Below are 20,535 nucleotides of genomic sequence, written 5' to 3'. Positions count from 1 at the left end.
CCTTGCCTCTTCTTATTCCCCCCGCCCCCAAAGACACACAGCATGCAGAGCTGAATGGGTGATCATGAGGTTTGTATTACGCAGAGGAGGAGGAGGAGGAGGAGGAGGGAGGTGGGTGAGGGATGTGGGCTGGCACCTAACCTGTTTACCAGCCTTGTGCGAGGTTGTGCGCCATACGAGGGCTGGAAAAATCACATGCACTTGGTCAAGAAAGGAGCTGATGTGATGGATGTTGGCACCTGTGTGCTCCAAAAATGTTGGCACGGCTTGAGAAGGATGAGGAGGAAGAAGAGGAGGAGGAGGAGGAGGAGGAGGAGGCAGCGGCGGCTGCTGCTCCATTCACAAAGCCAGCCACGGCGCAAATAACCTCCAGGCAGAGACATGAAAACATTCCAGTTTATCCTGCACCAGTCAATCAATCTGTGTGCAACCTACATACAAAATATTGCTGCAAAAAATATACGTCAATCACTCTTACATGCTAGCAAATTACTTTATGATAATAATTGATATTTACCTCAACATGTGTACCAATAATTTTGACTTTAAGGTGTCCCGAGTGACAGTTTATGAAGTCAGCCATTTACAGGTATCAAATGTGGACTTTTTCACCCAGCTTTTCACCCATACCCCTCCAAATCCTCCTTCTGGCTTGATATGTACAACCTCCTCCGATTCCAAATCAACATTTGCAATAAAAGTAACTTGTAATTAGATTGACCTCCAGGCACCTCCCCTTTTGGCCTCAATACGCCTTACACAATTTTGGAAGATGCTCCAAGATGCTCCATGAACAGACTGAATCAGAGTCAGGGTGTAGAAGTTGCACATAAGTTTCACTTTTGCAACAATGGTGCATTCAAGGACCGCTGAACAATGTGCGAAATCTCCACACTTGATGAAAAAACTGTGTGATTTTTTTCCAGCAGTAGCACCTGAATGCTGTATAGTTTACCTGGCAACTTAGGGTGAAGACATGTGATTTCTCCTACTTTCGGAGAAAATAAAATTAATAAAAAAATAAAAATACAGTATCCAGGAATACAGGAACTCGCTTACCAAGTTCCATCAAGTAGAATTCATTAATTATAAATGAAAAACTTTCAAAATTAAGGCATAGAAACCTTCTAAATACAGGTTTCAACATTATTAGAGCCCTCTAGTCATAAACTAACACCCCTATAGTCACCTTTACACTTGTTCTACCCAATACAGTAGACATAATAAGAGAAAATAAGCCATTTAAGACATACTGTCAATAAGACTTGTGTGTTGCTGGAAATGTGTTCTGAGTGGGAGCGGACAGGAAGTGATGTTGGGGATTCATAATTGGGTTTTAACATTATTAGAGTCCTCTAGACATGAAATAGCACCCACATAGTCACTTTTACAATCAAAATAATACATAATCTTGACTCACACATACATACTTCCTGTTCTGTACAGTACTTCCTGTCTCACTAACATAACATTGCTGACACCTAGTGACCATTGTAGAGTACTATGTATCACAGCATGTCTTTGAATGCACCTTCTGAATGCCTTATATTGTATTTTAGTTCATTTAACCATTTTTATGCTGCGTTGTGTATGTCAATGATGGATTAAGTGCGCAAAAGGGCGTTAGCATTAGCATTAAAGCTACAAACATACAACACTGGGCGTTCCCACCAGGGTTCACTAAAAGCATTAAAATGTCTCCATTCCAGCAGCAAAGCCATATTCCACTATGTCCAGGGTCATGTGTTTTGGTCATATTACAGTACAGTAGGAACAAAGCCAACAGTATCGCAGTGGACCCTCCCGCCCCCCATCATTAATCCTCTGGTCACAAGCACATTTTAAGCGACCTTACTGCAACTTTTGCTCGCAAAAATATGGCGTGGTAAATCTTATTAAGCTCCTCATGCACTGCTGCTGAGTCACTTACAATATGAGTCCTCACTTGCGCACTTTGGTGCCTGGCGGGGAGGTGTGGGGGGGTGGGGGTTGTCACAGGGGGTAAAAAAAAGCAAGTTATGATTGATTGATTGCACATGTAAAGTTAAGACAATCAATTGTTCTGTATTTAAGTCAAATGTGAAATGACAATAGCCACTTAAATAAAGCTAAAATAAAGTAAAACTGCTCAGACAATGAAAAGTCAATATAATAAACAGCGAGGGATTTGACAACCCTTTAATCGTTTAAATATATAATTTATACAACAGTGGTTAGCGCGCAGACCTCACAGCTAGGAGACCCAAGTTCAATCCCACCCTTGTGGGTTTTGTCCGGGTATTCCAGTTACGTTAATTGTCCATAGGTATGAATGTGAGTGTGAATGGTTGTTTGTCTATATGTGCCCTGTGATTGGCTGGCCACCAGTCCAGGGTGTACCCCGCCTCTCGCCCGAAGACAGCTGGGATAGGCTCCAGCAACCCCCCCCCCCTCCCGACAACCCCTGTGAGGATAAGCGGCAGAAAATGAAAGAATTCATACAGTAGTGAGCACCCTGACCCTTTCCTGTGTCCCATGTTCCATTTTGTCTTCTATGGTTATCATTACACTTTCTGGAATACGACTCTTAATGGGATATTTTACTCAAAATTGTACAATTTTGGACGACTCCACTGTATGCAAAAATGCTGCTTTTGATGTTGTTGCTTTAGCACGTGCACACAGATGATGAATCGATACCTATATTACGCTCAGGAATGCTCCTTCGCCGGATTCGTGCGCCGTATTGACGCAACACGCCAGCCTGTCACAGTGATGGTGGCAGGCTGTTGACTGAGGGGAGCTCTTTCAAGGCTGAACCATTTCCTTTGAGCACCCGAGGTGAGAGCCAAGCACTCTTTCCTCCTTCAAAGTTCCATTTGAAGTCTCAATAGGATACGGTTAGGAAGTGCAGCATTTTTCCTCCTCCTGTCCTTCACTGACCCCCCCCCTTGCCTTGGGGCCTCCTGGCAGAGCGTAAACAAGACTGGTGTCATAATTGCATCAGTTATATATATAAAACATATACTGCGTCTACCTCACAGATGTGGCATATTAGACACTGGCCACAATAAAAGGCCACACCAATTTCTTTTTTTGGGGGGGGGGGCAAAAAACATTGAATATCTGCACCCGTACAGTGAAACTGCACATTTTTATTAGACACTGGCCACAATAAAAGGCCACACCATTTTTTTGGGGGGGGGGGGGGGGGGGGGACATTCAATATCCGCACCCGTACAATGAAACTGCACATTTTTGGAAGGGGCCTTTTATTGTGGCCAACACATGAACAAAATTAGACAAGAATTAGAGCGAGAGAGACCAATACACCTGTTGTGTGTTTGCCTCTTGTCCCAGTCTTTTTCCATGAGTCATTTTGAAGTGTTGCGCAACTCTTGATTGTGCTACGTGAGTGTATGAAGCTATTGGACTGAAAATGCACCGCGCTACTAGACTGAATGTCTGGGTGTAATAATGCTATTTAACACTTGTGACTCAAAGCTGTATTCTTCCGAGAGTGACTGATGAAAAAAAAAAATCATATATGCATCCGTGACTTTTATTCAACCTTCCTCATTCGTCATAAATGATTAAGACTGCCGTGCCAGTGGTTAACCTTTTTCTTTTTTTTTTTTTTTTTTTTACACTTTCAGAATGCCAACATTGCCTCGACAGCTAATAAACAATTTATGACGGCAACAGTTTGACCCTGGAATGGATGAATTCCATCTCCTTGATTTCCTACGCGGAAAAATTGTGCATTGCAACGTATTTATGCAGCCCGTGCAGCATAAAGCATGTTTAGCCAAGCTAATTCCATGTTTTTAGCTGTGTAAAGCTCTCACAAAAGTAGGAATTCCCTCGCCTCCTACTAATTCTTTTTCCTTCCATTAAGGAAAACCCGCAACATAGTGTTTGGTCACTCTCCATCCGGTTAACATTAGTCATGCTAACTCCTCCGCGATTGCGTGTGTTTTTAATGTGCAGTGAGCACAGTGGGAGTCAGACATATCATGTATATATCAGGGGGGCAATGTGGTGGTCCGCAGCTGTTTTTTATATTCCTAAATTAAAAAAAATAAATAAATTAAATGAATAAATGTTGTAATATAATGAGGAACCATTTAAGAAATATAAGAGGAAAATAGACAATTATTTTAAGGTTGTAATAGTACAAGAAAAACAAAACATGTATTATATTTTTTTTATTAAATTTATTAATTCATTAAATTAAATTAAATTTATTAAAATAAAAAATATATATTAAATTAAATTAAATTAATTAAAATTTATAAAAAAAATAAATTAAATTAAATTTATTAAAATTTATAAAATTTTATTAAATTAAATTTTTATTACATTTATTATTAAATTGTTTATTATATAAAATTAGGTTACAAAAAAAATAATTTTTCAGGATGTGGCACTTGTTGAAAAATATTTTGGACACCCCCTGACATATCATCAGAGCCTCCCAGCAGCCCGCAAAACAATGAAGCAATAACGATACGCATGTCGACCCACTAATCCTCGTCTGGCGTCCACGCCCCCTCTCATCCAGATGCATCTTTCTCCTCTCGCCAGAGGCTTCAGCCCTCGGTGGCATTGTTTGACTACAACACTCTGCTGCCATGGCAACCGCAGCTGAGAGACTACGGGATGGGATAGAAGATGAGAGCGAGAGAGGCCGTGACCTGCGCTACGTGTCGTGACGTCACCGCTCGTGCGCCGTCAGGAAGACAAATTGGGTTTAATTTCAACTTTCCTGCTTGGATCACTGCCTCGTTAATGCTAATGTCCGGTAAGGTATGCGTGTAGACGCTAGGTTTCTAATCCATAACCCAGATTTCCAGGTTATGAAACTGATCTCCGCTGGCGTTTATCCGTCTGTGTTAAAAAATGAATGGAAAAGTTCTGAATTAATTTGGATGAAATTTTGAGGAATTGTTGGAAATGGAAAAACTGAAAAAATTTTGGAGGTCATATGGGTCACCGTCTGAATCCAGGATTTTTTTTCCAGGAATCCAGCATTCTTTAACACAGCAGCATTTTTAGCCTTATACTTGCATGCTAATGTTAGCATGTTAGCATTGCGAGCATGCCAACATTAGCATAGTATATTTTTGTTCGCCATTTTTATAGGTAAATACTATTGTGCTATGTTTTAGCATGCTAACATGAGCATTTCATGAATATGAACTGAAGCAGAATCATGCTAGGTGTTAGCATACTAACAATTATACTACCATTTGTAACCCTTCCAAGGTATGTTTTCATGGTCAAAGAATATAAATATGTCGCTAAAATACACGTAGGATTAATATTTATGGTGTAAAATGCTCTCTGAGTGCTTTTCTGTTTATCAATTAAAAAGTCAAAATGCTGCAAAAGAATCCTAATTCCAAAGCGGATAACAAAATGTAAAGACCGCCGTGTTAGCATTGCTAACATTAGCATAGTATATATTTTTTGCCATTTTTATAGGTAAATACTATTATGCTGGGTGTTAGCATGCTAACATGAGCATTTCATCAATATGAACTTAAGCAGAGAGTGCAATCATGCTAGGTGTTAGCATACTAACAATTGTACTACCGTTTTTAACCCTTCCAAGGTATGTTTTCATGGTCAAAGAATATAAATATGTCAATAAAATACACGTAGGACTAATATTTATGGTGTAAAATGCTCTCTGAGTGCTTTTCTGTTTATCAATTAAAAAGTCAAAATGCCTCAAAAGAAACCTAATTCCAAAGCGGATAACAAAATGTAAAGACCGCCGTGTTTGGATTTGCTATTTCGAGCCACAATCACACCGCTCATGACCCATTTCCTGCTCGTTTTCACGGCATATGATTGGCTGGCCCGCACTATTTTAAACTGCACCGATGAGCTGATCCGTGGATCCGTCACACTCACGAGTAATCTCATTGATTAGCCACAGAATGAATGTTCTTTCCTGGCAGGGGCATTGTATTCTATAGGCGATAAGACCCTGCATGCATGGGTGCATGCATGGGTACATGCATATAAAAGCCATTTCATTCACCGACTGTCATCTTGTTTCCACAAGGATTCATACAGAAGAGCTCGCCACTTCTTTCACACCTTCGGCAAATGTGTGCAAAGCAGTCACATAGGAAAAAAAAGAAAGGTGTTGTGACTTGCATCATCATTTACATCATCTATATTTACTCTAAGAGTTATCCAGATGTGATTTTTTTTTTTACCTTTGTGGCCTCAACTGGACAATGCAGCGTGAAAAAGCTGCTCCACGCAATGACTAATGGCTGTTTTACAGAGCGTACGCATGATAAGTTAATGGCTAAACACACAGACTTCCTGGTTGCCTGGATACCTCGCAGTGACGAAGAAAACCGTCTCGCAATGAATGCATTACTGAATATAATATCATAAACAGTCAGTGAGAATGAATGTACTTGGTGTTGTTGCAGCCAAGCTAAGCAACGTGACATAAATGACGCTATAAAATTTGAAAAAAATGTAAGTTTTCAATTTTCTGGGAGGAAAGTGGCAGATCCTCAAATTACTGTGCCCGGATTACTCAGTCATGGTGCGAGGAGCTTGCACGCTACTGGTTTATAATTGGGGACCGTCAACAAATGACTATGCGGGTATGCTGGAGCCTATCCCAGCTGACATTGGGTGAGAGGCGGGGTCCACACTTGACTGGTCCCATACGCTCACATTCATACCTATTAATACCCATCACCATTTAACATAACATGTATTTTTCGGAATGTGGTAGTAAACAGAGGGGATGGGGGGGGCATGCAAACTCCACACAGAGACATCCAAGTGGGGATTCCAACCAAGGTCTTCCCAAACTCATGACTGTGTGGCTTACATGCTAACCACTTTACCAATATCATATAATAAATTCATAATAAAATAATATAATGAAAATTCAATGGCTTTCAGGTCATGTGACCTAAATATTCCAAAACACTTTCTCTTAGTAGTACTACCCCAGTAGTAACACGCACACGTCTTGTTTTCTTATTTTAAGTGTTACGCGAAGCAGAGCACTTTGTTTCAAAATAAAAGCCAAAATACTGTATTTCAAGTAGACCGAAACCAAAGTAAAATGGGGGGCATGCAAACTCTACACAGAGATGTCCAAGTGGGGATTCCAACCAAGGTCTTCCCAATCTCCTGACTGTGTGGCTTACATGGTAACCACTCTGCCAATATCATATAATATAAAAATTCAATGGCTTTCAGATCATGTGACCTAAATATTCCAAAACACTTTCTCTTAGTAGTACTACCCCAGTAGTAACACGCACACGTCTTATTTTCTTATTTTAAGTGTTGCGCGAAGCAGAGCACTTTGTTTCAACATAAAAGCCAAAATACTGTATTTCAAGTAGACCGAAACCAAAGTAAAACGTAAATAATATACTTTACAGTGACATAGTACGAGAAATCCAGAACAGAAGAAAAAATAGCTAAAGTTCCATTCACCTCTGAGTCATTTACATCCCAAATGACCTGGAATTAACCATCTGCAGATGGTCCCTGAAGTGACACCATTGTCTGTGTGTAATTAGTAGCAAAGAAGACCATGTTTCAGCTAATTCAAAACATCCATTACGGCATGAGTCACGTCTCTTAAGTTCCATATGTCGTTCGCCGAGCGGCTTTGTTGCGTCGACCCACCCTCACAAACACATCTTGCATGCATCTTTGTTACGCACAGGCAGAGTTAACCGCAGCTGCAATGACAGTAGCACATGATGAATGAATGACGTAGTAAAAAGAGGGGGGGGCGTTATTGTCATCAAGGTATTTGACTGTGGAATCTCTGTCGTGGTTTGATTTGACCATATCCGCCAACAAGTGGCGGAAATGATAAAACGGCTCACAATGTCCCCAATGGAGTCTATTCTGTCCCGACCAGGCCAAGAAGAACACGTCATTTTTCACTCTTTCACTCTCCGTCCGTTAGCCCCGCCGTTGTGGTCTCGCTCGGGAGACATTTGCAATAACACACCCTGCAGAACATAGCTCGTATCAATCACGCCGCGGCTCCTCGAGGAAGCCGAGTTTAGCAACAAGAAACATCTTTCACTGATATGTCAAGTGCAAAATGGGCTTAAGTCGGAGCGGAAATTAAACATATTTAGTCATTTTTCCCCTTTTTTCCTCGGCAGCACATGTTTCCGATCCCCTCAGTGAGTAAGTGCTCCGGGCTTGAAGACATTAGCGTCCTCTTTCGCTCTTCCTCCCCTCAGTCACTCCTTCCATCTTGTAACACACCTTTAAGACAGGCGGCCTATTCATGCACGACATGCTCCCGTCTGGGAGAAGCATTCTTTCTGAAAAAACACCCACTAAAGGTGTGTTAAGTGTTTCCTCAGTGTGAACGTCTGCTAATATGCGCCACACTGTAACCATTATAACCGTTTATGTGATTTTCCAAATGCGCTTCCTGAAGTCCGCTAGTGTGCAGAAACTGAGGGAAAGAACATAAACAGAGATTTTTCACAATTGGAAACTCATTAAACGCATCTTTTCAGTGGTCATGTGGCGCTGCCCATAGGGGGTTGATGCGGGTGGGGGGATGTTGAACATGTTTCTGCACGACCGCAGGCCACTGGGCTGGCGGGGAGCGCCAGCCTTGCGGTGGGCTGCGTGTCTGCGTCGAAGCTGGCATCGACGCATGTTTTGTCCCGCATCTGGTCCTCATTAGAGGAGCCGAGAGTATAAAGCGAGGAGCTGACGGGGTGCTGGGAACACTCGGCTTCCAGGACTGGATCATGGGCTTTGCTGCGTGGCTGTGTTTGCTGTGCCTGCAGGCGAGCCTGCTGTCTCACGCGCTCGACTGCTCGGGAGGAAGTCAGGCCGACTTGTGCGTCAACACACAGACGGCGGACGAGCAGGTAAGAGTTCTTTCTGATGTGAAGGGCGATGGCGTCGGCTCGCATCATCACTTGAAGCCGAGACACTGGGGGAACTACTGGATACTACACTGGGATCACCACTTTTACTATTATTATTATTATTATTATTATTATTATTATTATTATTATTATTATTATTACGACATTAAATTACACTTAGGACACTTAAATTACACTTAAACCGCTCAATATAATCTATGAAAACAACACCACAATATGAATATTAATAATAGCAAACCACTGTGTACATGCCTACACGTGGAATTTACTATAATCTGCCATATTCTATTAAATATGTCATTTTTTAAAAAGGTCAAAGGGTCAGTATATATATTTTTTTATTTATTTTTATTTTATTTTATTTTTTTAAATACATCTTTCATTTTTATTTATTAAGGAAATAGTGTCTAAATTTTCAAAAAATAAAAAAATAAAAAAAAATTGAGAAAAAATCTGAAAGATGACGGGGGCCATTTTGATACTATTTTGTTTTATATGTATTTAAAATACAAAACTTTGGCAAAGTATTATAACAAACACCTATTATTACACCATTTTGCTCGTTTTTTTCCTATTGGAGGTATTTTTTTTTAGAATGTGCTGTGGGTCAATAAAAAACTGTGTTACACATGTGGCCCGCAGGCCACAGTTTGGACACCCCTTGTAAAATTTTTAACTACCATATATATTTACGCTAATGGTATTTGAGAGTCAGTGGGGTATAATAATTTGTTAATACTGGGTTGTTTATATTGTTTATTTTTCTATATTGTGTATTTTGTACTGCTTAACTGATTCTGTACTCGTGCTGCTGTGCAATGCAAATTTCCCCACTGAGGGACGAATAAAGGCATATCTTATTTTATTAACAAATACGTTTAGGTCCATAAAAGATATTATTGGAAGTAGAAGCACCACAAACAGGCCCCAACATCAATGACCTTGCCACCAAAATGGAGACTAACTGTGTATTTTCTGTAAATGCCATGATGTGTCCCAGTATTTTGGTCCGTTGTGCGTGCTTTCACTGTGACTCCGTGTGACGACAGTAGCGGTCAAAGATTGCAGCAGACAAAATAACCCTGAACTGCAAAAAAGACATATAATCAGATTTGCTAACAAAAACAGCATCCCATTGTAATGGCTTTTACAGCACACTAAAAATAAACCCGGCATGGAAGAAAAACAACAAAAAAAAAAGTTGTTGTTTCATGTGGCCGTCGGCTGTTTGACTTCAAATGTGTGGTTACGCATTTTTCTGGTGTTTTGTCCTCATCTGGACTGTGGACTTGTACAGCTGAAGGAGTTGAAAGGCGGAATTGTCACTCCCACACGGAAGAATTTTTTCACAGACGGACGGAAGAAGGGGGGCCGGGGAGGGTTCTTCCATCTAAGGAAGTTTGTGCCACATATATGTGTGTTTCTGTTATTGGAAAGGTTAATTGCGGTGTGTGCATGCTTTAAATGCGGCTGATGTTCCAGGCAGATGTTAGCCTGCTCGAGTGGAAATTGGCTCAAACGACCACGGCAGCGTAAAAAAAAAAACCGAGTCAAGTACGGGACCGGTTAAAAGTCTAATTCAGAGCGACAAATTTTTTTATATATCAGAAGAGCAGTTGAAAGGTGAAAAAAAATGTAATGGCCTGATGTCTGTGAATGCACCTCTGATTGCTACGCCGTCAGGAGGGGAAGGACATTACGTGGTGTCAGTGCAGCACACAGTTGCAGATATCTGCTACATTAAAAAAAAATTGTGTTGCTTGGGGGAATTCTGGTTGGAATTGAAAACATTCCGCAATTGGAACATGTTTAATACTTGCGGCAAATTACTTTTAGCTCGCTTTTAATAAAATTAAAAAAAAAACACAAGTTATCCTGTTTACTTTGAGTTTATCCATTTTTCTAATTCAGTGTGACAATTTTTTTTATATAATCAGAAGAGCAGTTAAAAGGTGAAAAAAATGTAATGGCCTGATGTCTGTGAATGCACCTCTGATTGCTACGCCGTCATCAGGTGACTGCGATGTTTCTGGGCAACTTAAACAGGAGGGGAAGGACATTACGTAGTGCAAGTCCAGCACACAGTTGCAGATATCTGCTGCATTAAAAAAAAATTGTGTTGCTTGAGGGAATTCTGGTTGGAATTGAAAACATTCCGAAATTGGAACAAATTACTTTTAGCTCATTTTTAATGGAAAAAAAAAAACACGCAAGCCATCCTATTTACTTTGGGTTTATCCATTTTTCTAATTCAGTGTGACAATTTTTTTTATATATAAAAAGAGCAGTTAAAATGTGAAAAAAAATGTAATGGCCTGATGTCTGTGAATGCACCTCTGATTGCTACTTGGGCATTCAAGGACATTACGTGATGTCAGCACACAGCTGCAGATATCTGCTGCATTAAAAAAAAATATGTTGCTTGGGGGAATTCTGGTTGGAATTCAAAACATTCCGCAATTGGGGCCACAGCTTGTAATTATTTGGGAGATGTTTATTACTTTTAGCTCGTTTTTAAATGGAAAAAAAAACATGCAAGCCATCCTGTTTACTTTGGGTCTATCCATTTTCTAACAATATTTCGAGCATTATTATCTTTGTAAGTGCATCTCTTGCATCGGATCTCATTAGCATGCACAGGTAGGTGTACCTAATTTCCGCATTTCCTGACTTTTTTCCGGTTTGTGTCATCGATTAATGCAAAAGTAACCTAATGTCATCACATTATAACAGCCAATTATTTGTCTTTCTTCCCCTAGACTGGCGATGAGAGGCTGCAGAGGCCGCTACCTGCCAATGAAGGCGAGGTACGTGCCATGAACACACACACACAGTCATCTTTGCTCGGATACTCAACGGGAGAACGGGCAATTATACATTCCGAGACGAAACAACCGCAACGCCCGCTGATTTTAATCTGGTCATACGCCCGTGAAATGCAAATCACCTACAGTTACATGGCTTCTTTTCGGCGCTATTAAGATTGTATTAGTGATACATGTTGGAATAAAGCTATAGTGGCGTGGCCATGGAAACGTAGTCGAGCCCAGATGAGCAATCTGGCTTCCTGGCAACGAGAAACTAGAAGAGGAGTGACATGATGCATGTTCCAATTACGTGTCAATGCCCAATAGCCGCATGCTGCAGCGTGAAGAAAAACAGACAATCATAGAAAAATATAGGTCAGCGGCCGTCACTGTGGATTGCATCACGGACAAGCACACCGTAAATATTTGGTTGTCGTCTACCGATCTACTGTATATACGAGATAGACGCATGAAAATGTATCGTTGTGTAAGCTAACTCTAACAAAAAGGTAGCAAAAAGATTATTTTCTGCACAAATACACAACATGGCGGCGCTGTTATTAAACTCAGACACAACAAAGTCCCCGCACATATCAATATGAAAATATTAAATCACCATGAAATTTGGTACACACTCTTAGGGGACGGGTAAACACATGTATGTAAAATTTGAGCAAGATTGGTTGAAAAACATGGCCGCCATAAAGCAAGAAGTTTTCTCCCACATTCCAAAAAAGGCACAAATCTTATGTATGTATGTCTTAAATATCTTATTATGTATATTATATTGTGTAACAGGAGTATAAATGTGATTATAGGGGTGTTATTTCATGTCCAGAGGGCTCTAATAATGTTAAAAGCTGTATTTAGAAGGTCATAAACTGATTTTGTGTGCTCTAACTAAAAAAATATTCAGATTATTTATAAGAAATCTTGTAAGAAAAAAGAAAACATGTAAAATGTATGACTTTTCTTGTAAATTACAGACTTAATTCTCGTAATCTCTGATTATATTGTGTAACAGGAGTGTAAATGTGATTATAGGGGTGTTATTTCATTTCCAGAGGGCTCTAATAATGTTAAAAGCTGTATTTTGAACGTCATAAATGGATTATGTGTGTTCTAAGTAAGAAAATATTTAGTTTATTTATAAGAAATCTTATAATAAAGAGGAAAGCTTGTAAATGTATGACTTTTCTTGTAAATTCCCGACTTAATTCTCGTAATATCTGATTTTTTCCCCCCAATGTGGCTTTAATATTTGTCGTAATTAGAGTCTGTGTATGCTAGCATGTCCTATTTAGCCAGCTTTCAACCACCTTACCGCCGTAGAGCTCCCAAAATAAATTATCGACAAAGTCAAGAACCTGCGCTGGTGTCATAAATTAACCACAAAGTCCAGATTGGAAACCTGTTGCCTCCTGTGCTGACGGCCCATTTGTTAGGGCACACAGGCGAGGATCAATAACATTTCCTTGTTTATGTGCAGATCAATGAGAAACGCAGGGAAGGGTTTTTATGACCGTTTGACTCCATGAACGGGCGGGACTTGCTCATAAAACACAGGAAACTGGACTCAGATGAAAAGTGGGGGCTTCGCTTGATGTGGCTGTCGTTTTTTTTTTTTTGCAGACTTTGCTGAGGCGGAAGAGACATTTGGAGCGCCGAGGCCACGCCCACCTAAGTCACCCCGGCCTCCCTGGGGCCATCCATGCAAAAGGCTTTCCAAACGCTCTCATCCAGGTGAATCCCATGCATGTGAGCAACAACGACATAAACACAAACACGCGTTTTAATCGTGAACCCCTCCCCAGGCTGACAGGTCCAGGCGACACTTGGCTCAAGCGGCGAACAAGAAGAAGAGCAAGCGTAAATCCCGCGTGGGCTCCTTTTCCCTCCTCAGCAATGATAAGAAATCTAACCCCCTACAGGTGAGTCGCCATGGCAACCCCCCCCCCCCCCCCCGAGCAGACAAAACAGCTGGGGCAAAGAGCTTGGATCAATGTGCAGCAGGCGCCGATCACACACTGAGCTCTTGAATTGAAATATCAAGATACCAAAATATGAGAGCAGTCTGACCCCCCCTCTCACACCCCCCCCCCTCCCCATCCCCACAGGTGATCAGAGCCAAAAGACAGGTAAAGAATGAGACGTCCAAATCCGGTCGATCTGGGGTTTTCTCCGTCCTGGTGAGTCACGGCATAATGTCATTGTACCCTCGCATCGCAAAAAAAAGACCATCAAAACATCCTTTTTTTTTTAAACGCGTGTGTTTCCTCTCCAGGGGGAGCCACGGCATGACCGACAACAAAAAGAAGCGTAAAAAGGACAAAATCGCACCGGGATTCACCAAAATGGATACAAGTTGCTGTGTGGCGGACATTGCTGTTTGAGCTGTAAACTAATCTACTGGCCTTTAGCTAATATATGCTAAGGTTTTACTATGTATGTGCCAGCATGCTGTGGAAACCAGGATGGCATTTGTTATTGTTGTATTTTATCAGATATTGAGGGGTATATTTTTGCAGAAATGTTTCTTATTGTATGATTTCAATAAAAAGTTTAGGAGAGACCATTTGAGACATTTGCATCATAAATCATGCTCTTTCCTGTTATTAGTATTTTTAAAAAACTGCAAATTATAGATAAATGAACTAAAACACAAATATAAGGCATTCAGAAGACACATTCAAAGACGCCGTGATGTCATGTAGTGTTCTACACTGGTCACTAGGTGTCAGTAATGTTACTTTATATTCGGTGAGACGCCAGACTTTGACGGCGTAACAGGCTTTTATTGCAGATTGACTTTTGTGAATTAATATTCCTATTTATGACATTCTAAATGCAGTTTGTAACACTGTTAGAGCCCTCTGAACATGAGATAACACCCCTATAGTCACCTTTACACTCATATTAACTAATATAGTCAAAATAATACATAGAAAACCTATTTAGGACATTCTAAATACAGTTTGTAACACCGTTAGAGCCCTCTGAACATGAGATAACACCCCTATAGTCACCATTACACTCATATTAACTAATTTAGTCAACATAATATAAAATAAGACATAGAAAACCTATTTAAGACATTGGAAATACAGTTTGCAACACTGTTAGAGCCCTCTGACCATGAGATAACACCCCTATAGTCATCTTTACACTCATATTAGCCAATATAGTCAACATAATATAAAATAAGACATAGAAAACCTATTTAGGACGTTGAAAATACAGTTTGCAGCACTGTTAGAGCCTTCTGGCCATGAGATAACACCCCTATGGTCACCTTTACACATATTTTGTATTTTACTTAATTTAGTCATTTCTATGTTTGAAAATGCTTAAGTTAGGCCACAAATATGTACATTTTGCTTAAACGTGCATATTTTGGGACTAATAATGGGCCGTGGTTGACCACAAAACAGCAATAATTGATTCATAAATATATATTTTGAAAACCCTGAAACTATGATGTAGCAAAGGACTGTAGGTCTTGTACTTTCTCTAATGTCTACTACATTGGGTAATAGAAAAGGTGACTATAGGGTTGTTAGTTAATGTCTAGGGGGCTCTAATAATGTTACAAAATGCATGTAGAGTGTAGTTAACAGGTTTTTTTATGCTTCAAGTAGGAAAATGGTCGATTTATTTATTATTATATTATCAGCTCCATTTCCCTAAACGAAATCTTTGTTTTTATAAAAAAAAAATAAAAACATGAGGGCAAATATCCTGGATTTTTTTTTTTTTAATGTAGATTAGACCATCTGTTTTGTGCATCAAATTACATCTGTTTAAGTATCGTGTGTCACTTTTAATTGGTTTGGCCGCCAAATGGAAACAAAGCGCGGTCCAGACCAGCAGATTAGACCGGAGCGCTTCTGCAGGACGCTGACGTCAGTGCGTGCGCAGACCCAGAGCCGGGACTACTCTGGAGCGCCTATTTACAGCATCAGGGTGAGCCGGGGTTCAATAATTCACCGATGAGCAAATGCTTTGCAAACAAAAGCTGAATGAAAGCTCTCTTATGGAAAAAAAATAATAATAATAATTTGCAGCAGGAAACCCCCTAGTGTGAGGCAATCTGACGAGTACATTACAAGACCATCCAAATGAAGCACATGACTCATCCTGCGCTCGTTTACCAAATCAAAACTTGTTATTGAGACATTTAAAGAGATATTTAGAATCTTTAGTTGCAAAAATAAGCTTATTAGTGTTACTGAAGGCACATGAGGTAACGGCTTAGTCGTCATAAAAACTGGATTAAAAAGGATGCACACCGTCGTCTTGGTTACAAACAACCAAGGGTTGCCAGAAACAGCAACACCCTTCCAAAAGACCGGAGTCGTATTGTTCCCGTTCACAGGCTGTCAGGAAGACACAGCCTCCATTCGCTACTGGAATAATCCCGGCTGAGTATCCTTTGCACGGAAGCTGAAGTCCTGATTCAGGGAAGAACTTTGAGGCCGAGGGCTACTTTGTGCCGCTTTGGTATTTGAAACAGTCGTCCCGCAAATAAGACGCATACATTTTTCTTCAAAATATGTAAAGAAAAATTCTTCCTCCCAATCACTGTTGGAAAATTTAAGTCCTTTTTCGCTTTTCTGCCATGTTTTTTTGGGGGGGCTAAACTGCACGAGTAAGCTAACTCCTCGGCACCGCTGCACTATATCGGAAAAGCGGCTGGTGGCCTGCCAATCACAGGGCACATATAGACAAACAACCATTCACACTCACATTCATACCTATTGACAATTTGGAGTCGCTAATTAACCTAGCATGTTTTTGGAATGTGGGAGGAAACCGGAGTACCCGGAGAAAACCCACGCATGCACGGGGAGAACATGCAAACTCCACACAGAGATGGCCGAGGGTGGAATTGAACTGGGGTCTCCTAGCCGTGAGGCCTGCATGTCTGACTCATGGTGTCATCTTACAAATAACATTTACCTCATCACACAGCAACTTAACACCCAAAAGGTACCATTAATTCGTTAATTTTCTACCGCTTATCCTCATGAGGGTCACGGGGGTGCTGGAGCCTATCCCAGCTGTTTTGGGGCGAGAGGCGGGGTACACCCTGGACTGGTGGCCAGCCAATCACAGGGCACATATAGACAAACAACCATTCACACTCACATTCATACCTATGGACAATTTGGAGTCGCCAATTAACCTAGCAGGTTTTTGGAATGGGGGACCTTTCTAAACATGATTAGAGCCCTCTAGACATGAAATAACACCCCTACACTAGACACGGCGGTCTAGTGGTTAGCGCGCAGACCTCACGGCTAGGAGACCAGGATTCAATTCCATCCTCGGGCATCTCTGGGTGGAGTTTGCATGTTCTCCCCGGGTTTTCTCCGGGTACCTCCCACATTTACACCCCCTGCAACCCTCGTGAGGATAAGCGGTAGAAAATGAATGAATGAATTAAGTGTAAAATGTCTAAATGAACTAAAATACAAATATATTTAATCAAAACCGTGATTGTAGGGGTGTTATTTCATGTCTAGAGGGCTCTAATCATGTTTAGAAAGGTCCCCCATTCCAAAAACATGCTAGGTTAATTAGCGACTCCAAATTGTCCATAGGTATGAATGTGAGTGTGAATGGTTGTTTGTCTATATGTGCCCTGTGATTGGCTGGCCACCAGTCCAGGGTGTACCCCGCCTCTCGCCCCAAGAAGACAGCTGGGATAGGCTCCAGCACCCCGAGCGACCCTCGTGAGGAAAAGCGGTAGAAAATGAATGAATGAAAAGCATCAAACAACAACATTAAAGCAATGGGATATATTTCAATAGGCCTAATAGTTGTGAGTTTTGTTTAAAAGTTTCTGAGAGTTTTGTCGGGTGTTCCGGTCATTAGCTGCAGCAAAAGATGGTACCAACTGTTATCCTCTAATTTTCACGTGAACTACCAAAAAAAGTTGGTCCTAATTAGTACTTTTGCTAGGCAGGCTCCAGCATCACAACAATGACTGACCTACTCCTTTACCAAAACACTATAAATGTCTATTATTATTACTCAAAGTGGAGCGTTTGCCTCACAAAGGAAGGAAAATAACCGCCTAACGTGACGTGTGTGTGTGTGTGTGTGTGTGTGTGTGGCTGGGGAACTCCTCGCCATGACTGTCTGATGACCAAATAGGCCCAAGTTCACCCTCCCTACAAACCTTACTACATTGTTTTGGACGACAAAGACATTTAGTCACGATGATGTCATCGTTAGGGAGTCATGTGATTGTCTCGTTTGTCCCCAACAATCGTTAAGGCATACATTATTCCAAATCTTCCCGTATGGTTTCTGGCGTCGTTAAGCGGACTTTACGGTCCGTGAGCTTTTCGCAGGGATTACAAAACCGCTTGGTAAGTGTTTGTTTCTTGTTTGACGAAAGCCTGTCATTGTAAACAACAAGCACCGCGGGATGGAAATTAAAGCCTAAAGCAATTTCGGGGTCATCGCCGAGATGGGGAAAAACGCTGTGATGGCCTGCCAAACCGTGCGGTAACGTGGCGCTTAGACGGAGTTAACGTCTTGGAGATGCCGCCGTGACAGCTCCCGTTGAATGATGGCAGCGTGGATAAGACGGAGGCTGGCGCTGTACCACGAAAAACGTGACTTTCATTTCATCTCGCCATCAAAGGCGATGGGAACGTATTTAGCGTTCCCGGCTGTGTGATTTTGCGGCGATGGACAGTCAGTCACGAGGAGGAATTGCCTTCTTTCCCAGTGTCCGTCTTCTATTTTCAAGACCACCGCAGCCTGTGACCACACATTCAGGCCCCCTTTTTTTGTTTTTTTACCTCCTGTCACCTCTGATTAGATCAGCACCCCCCGCCTCCCCCAATACCTGGCACCAACCAAAACACCCTGCAATCACTCACACTCAAGTCATGGAAATACAAAGAAAGCAGTATACAGCTTATTCTCATTACAGTCGTGGGGGTACGCTGGAGCCTATCCCACCTGACTTCAGGTGAGAGGCGGGGTACACGCTTGGATTGGTTGCCAGCCAATCACAGGACACATATAGACAAACAATAATTCACACTCACATTCATATCTATGGACAATTTAGAGTTGTCAATTAACCTAGCATGCATGTTTTTGGAATTTGGGAGGAAACCGGAATAGCCGGAGAAGATTCCCAGCAACACACAAGCGCAAAAGACTTATTTTCTCCGATTATGGATACCATTTTGGGGAATATGAGTGTTAAAGGTGACTATAGGGGTGCTATTTCATGTCTACAGGGCTCTAATGATGTTAAAAACTAAGGTCGGAAGCGGGCTCTCTGTTCTGAAACTGTGTCCAAAGTGCAGTCCGGGTGCCTGTTTTTGTTTTTAAAAATATAAAATTAAACATTTTTAGAGGAATAAAGTCATAATATTATGAAAAAAATATATTTTTAAAAAACTGTAAAAATGAAAAAAAAAGTCAAAACAGAGGAAAAAAAACATGTATTCCAACAACAAGAGAATTTGGTATATATTACATATAATATGTTATATTATGACTGACTGGCGACCAGTCCAGGGTGTACCCCGCCTCTTGTCCGAAGACAGCTGGGATAGGCTCCAGCACCCCCCGCGACCCTCGTGAGGAAAAAGCGGTAGAAAATGAATGAATGAATGAATGTTATATTATGAGAAACAAAGCCGACTAAGTGTCAATCAAAAGTATGCATTATTATCTTTATAATGAGATTGTCTAAAATCCAACTATTGGGTCTCAGTGATGCAGGTACCTAATATTGCGTCCAGAGTAACTATTGATATTGATGTTTATTGAACTACATAAACTAATATTGTCAAAGGCTGGGGGGGGGGGCTAAGTCTGCATTTTATTCCAGCCAATCGCTGCAGGAAATGTAATCTATTTATGACAAATGTTGCATTTTATCAATTCAAATTCCTGGCAAATTGATACTGGCCCCGTGGAGGATGACGGATGAAGCCGCAGGGCCCATGAGCAACATTTTTTTTTTGCAGAGTTTAACCCTTTGGACACAGACTGATTTATTGAGAAGTGAATGCTTCCTCCAGGCAAGGGAATCAATTACACAGCAACATGTTGGAATTGACAGATTATTCTTTCTGCAAACGGACTACAAAAATGGCGACCAGTACTACCGGGCACCAACTCATGATAATCTGATAACATTAAAAATAGCTCTGATAACCAATAAGTTCAAAAACAGGTGAGAGTGTACTATGCAGGTGAGCTAATCAAGCGCTCCTTTCCCCCCCTGCCTGTGAGGTTAACTTCCCCTAAGCTCAGCGGTAAACAAACACATTCCGGAGACTGTAGAGAGTGGTACCTACTCCGACGTTTCGGAGAATCACTGCAGCGGTGGGGCCTTGCGGAGTTGACCACGTCTTGACCAGCTGCCCCAAGTACCGGCCACCCAATGGCGACGAGACGCTGGAATGTCTTGCCGCAAGAGATCTGAGGATGATACAACAACAAAAAAAGAGAGGGAATCACATTCCGAGGAAGACATTTTGTACTAGTTGTCAAAAAATGCGTTGTGATGCGGAGAACAAAACCACCAAGCACACAAAAAAAATTATCAGTATTGCGTCATACTAGCTACTCGGAGCATGTGCCCGAATACAGTGCACCCTGCTGGGCCACAACAGGTGGCTCCACCCCCTCTATACTGTAGTTTTAATGACCTCCATAGCAGCACACCGGCTGCTCTGAGCATGTGTCCGAATACAGTGCACCTTGCTGGGCCACAGCAGGTGGCTTCACCCCCTCTATTCTGTGGTTCTCCTGATAGTAGGATGTGGTGATAGTGTCAT

At 41.3% G+C, this 20,535-nt stretch overlaps 2 protein-coding genes across 3 annotated transcripts in view; one reads left to right on the top strand and one right to left on the bottom strand.

Moving 5' to 3' along the window:
* myripb (myosin VIIA and Rab interacting protein b) overlaps positions 1-20,176 on the bottom strand; it is a 111,742-nt gene extending 91,566 nt beyond the window's left edge. Inside the window, exon 1 of one of the 2 annotated variants that reach the window (XM_058059355.1) lies at positions 20,053-20,176. The gene's annotated coding sequence lies outside the window, so the exon portion shown is untranslated. Of the gene's footprint in view, positions 1-20,048 lie in introns of both variants that reach the window. The other variant, XM_058059356.1, reaches the window with a different exon arrangement.
* On the top strand, positions 6,554-14,291 carry si:dkey-12l12.1 (uncharacterized). The gene is made up of 7 exons (XM_058060799.1): positions 6,554-6,617; positions 8,599-8,888; positions 11,669-11,716; positions 13,349-13,459; positions 13,531-13,647; positions 13,834-13,905; positions 14,001-14,291. The coding sequence occupies exons 1-7, from the start codon at positions 6,554-6,556 to the stop codon at positions 14,037-14,039; spliced, it is 741 nt and encodes a 246-aa protein (XP_057916782.1). The 3' UTR covers positions 14,040-14,291.
* Positions 20,177-20,535: the final 359 nt, after the last annotated feature.

The sequence above is a fragment of the Doryrhamphus excisus genome, chromosome 21, assembly GCF_030265055.1.
Source record: "Doryrhamphus excisus isolate RoL2022-K1 chromosome 21, RoL_Dexc_1.0, whole genome shotgun sequence".
NCBI classification, from domain to species: Eukaryota; Metazoa; Chordata; class Actinopteri; order Syngnathiformes; family Syngnathidae; genus Doryrhamphus; species Doryrhamphus excisus.
This window is presented reverse-complemented; position numbering and strand designations above follow the sequence as displayed.

Coding starts and splice junctions, on each gene's coding strand:
- si:dkey-12l12.1 (XM_058060799.1), top strand. CDS start 6,554: ATGGTGCGAGGAGCTTGCACGCTACTGGTTTATAATTGGGGACCGTCA. Junction 6,618..8,598: donor GTCAACAAATGACTATGCGG/GTATGCTGGAGC, acceptor GCACGACCGCAG/GCCACTGGGCTGGCGGGGAG. Junction 13,648..13,833: donor AGAAATCTAACCCCCTACAG/GTGAGTCGCCAT, acceptor CCATCCCCACAG/GTGATCAGAGCCAAAAGACA.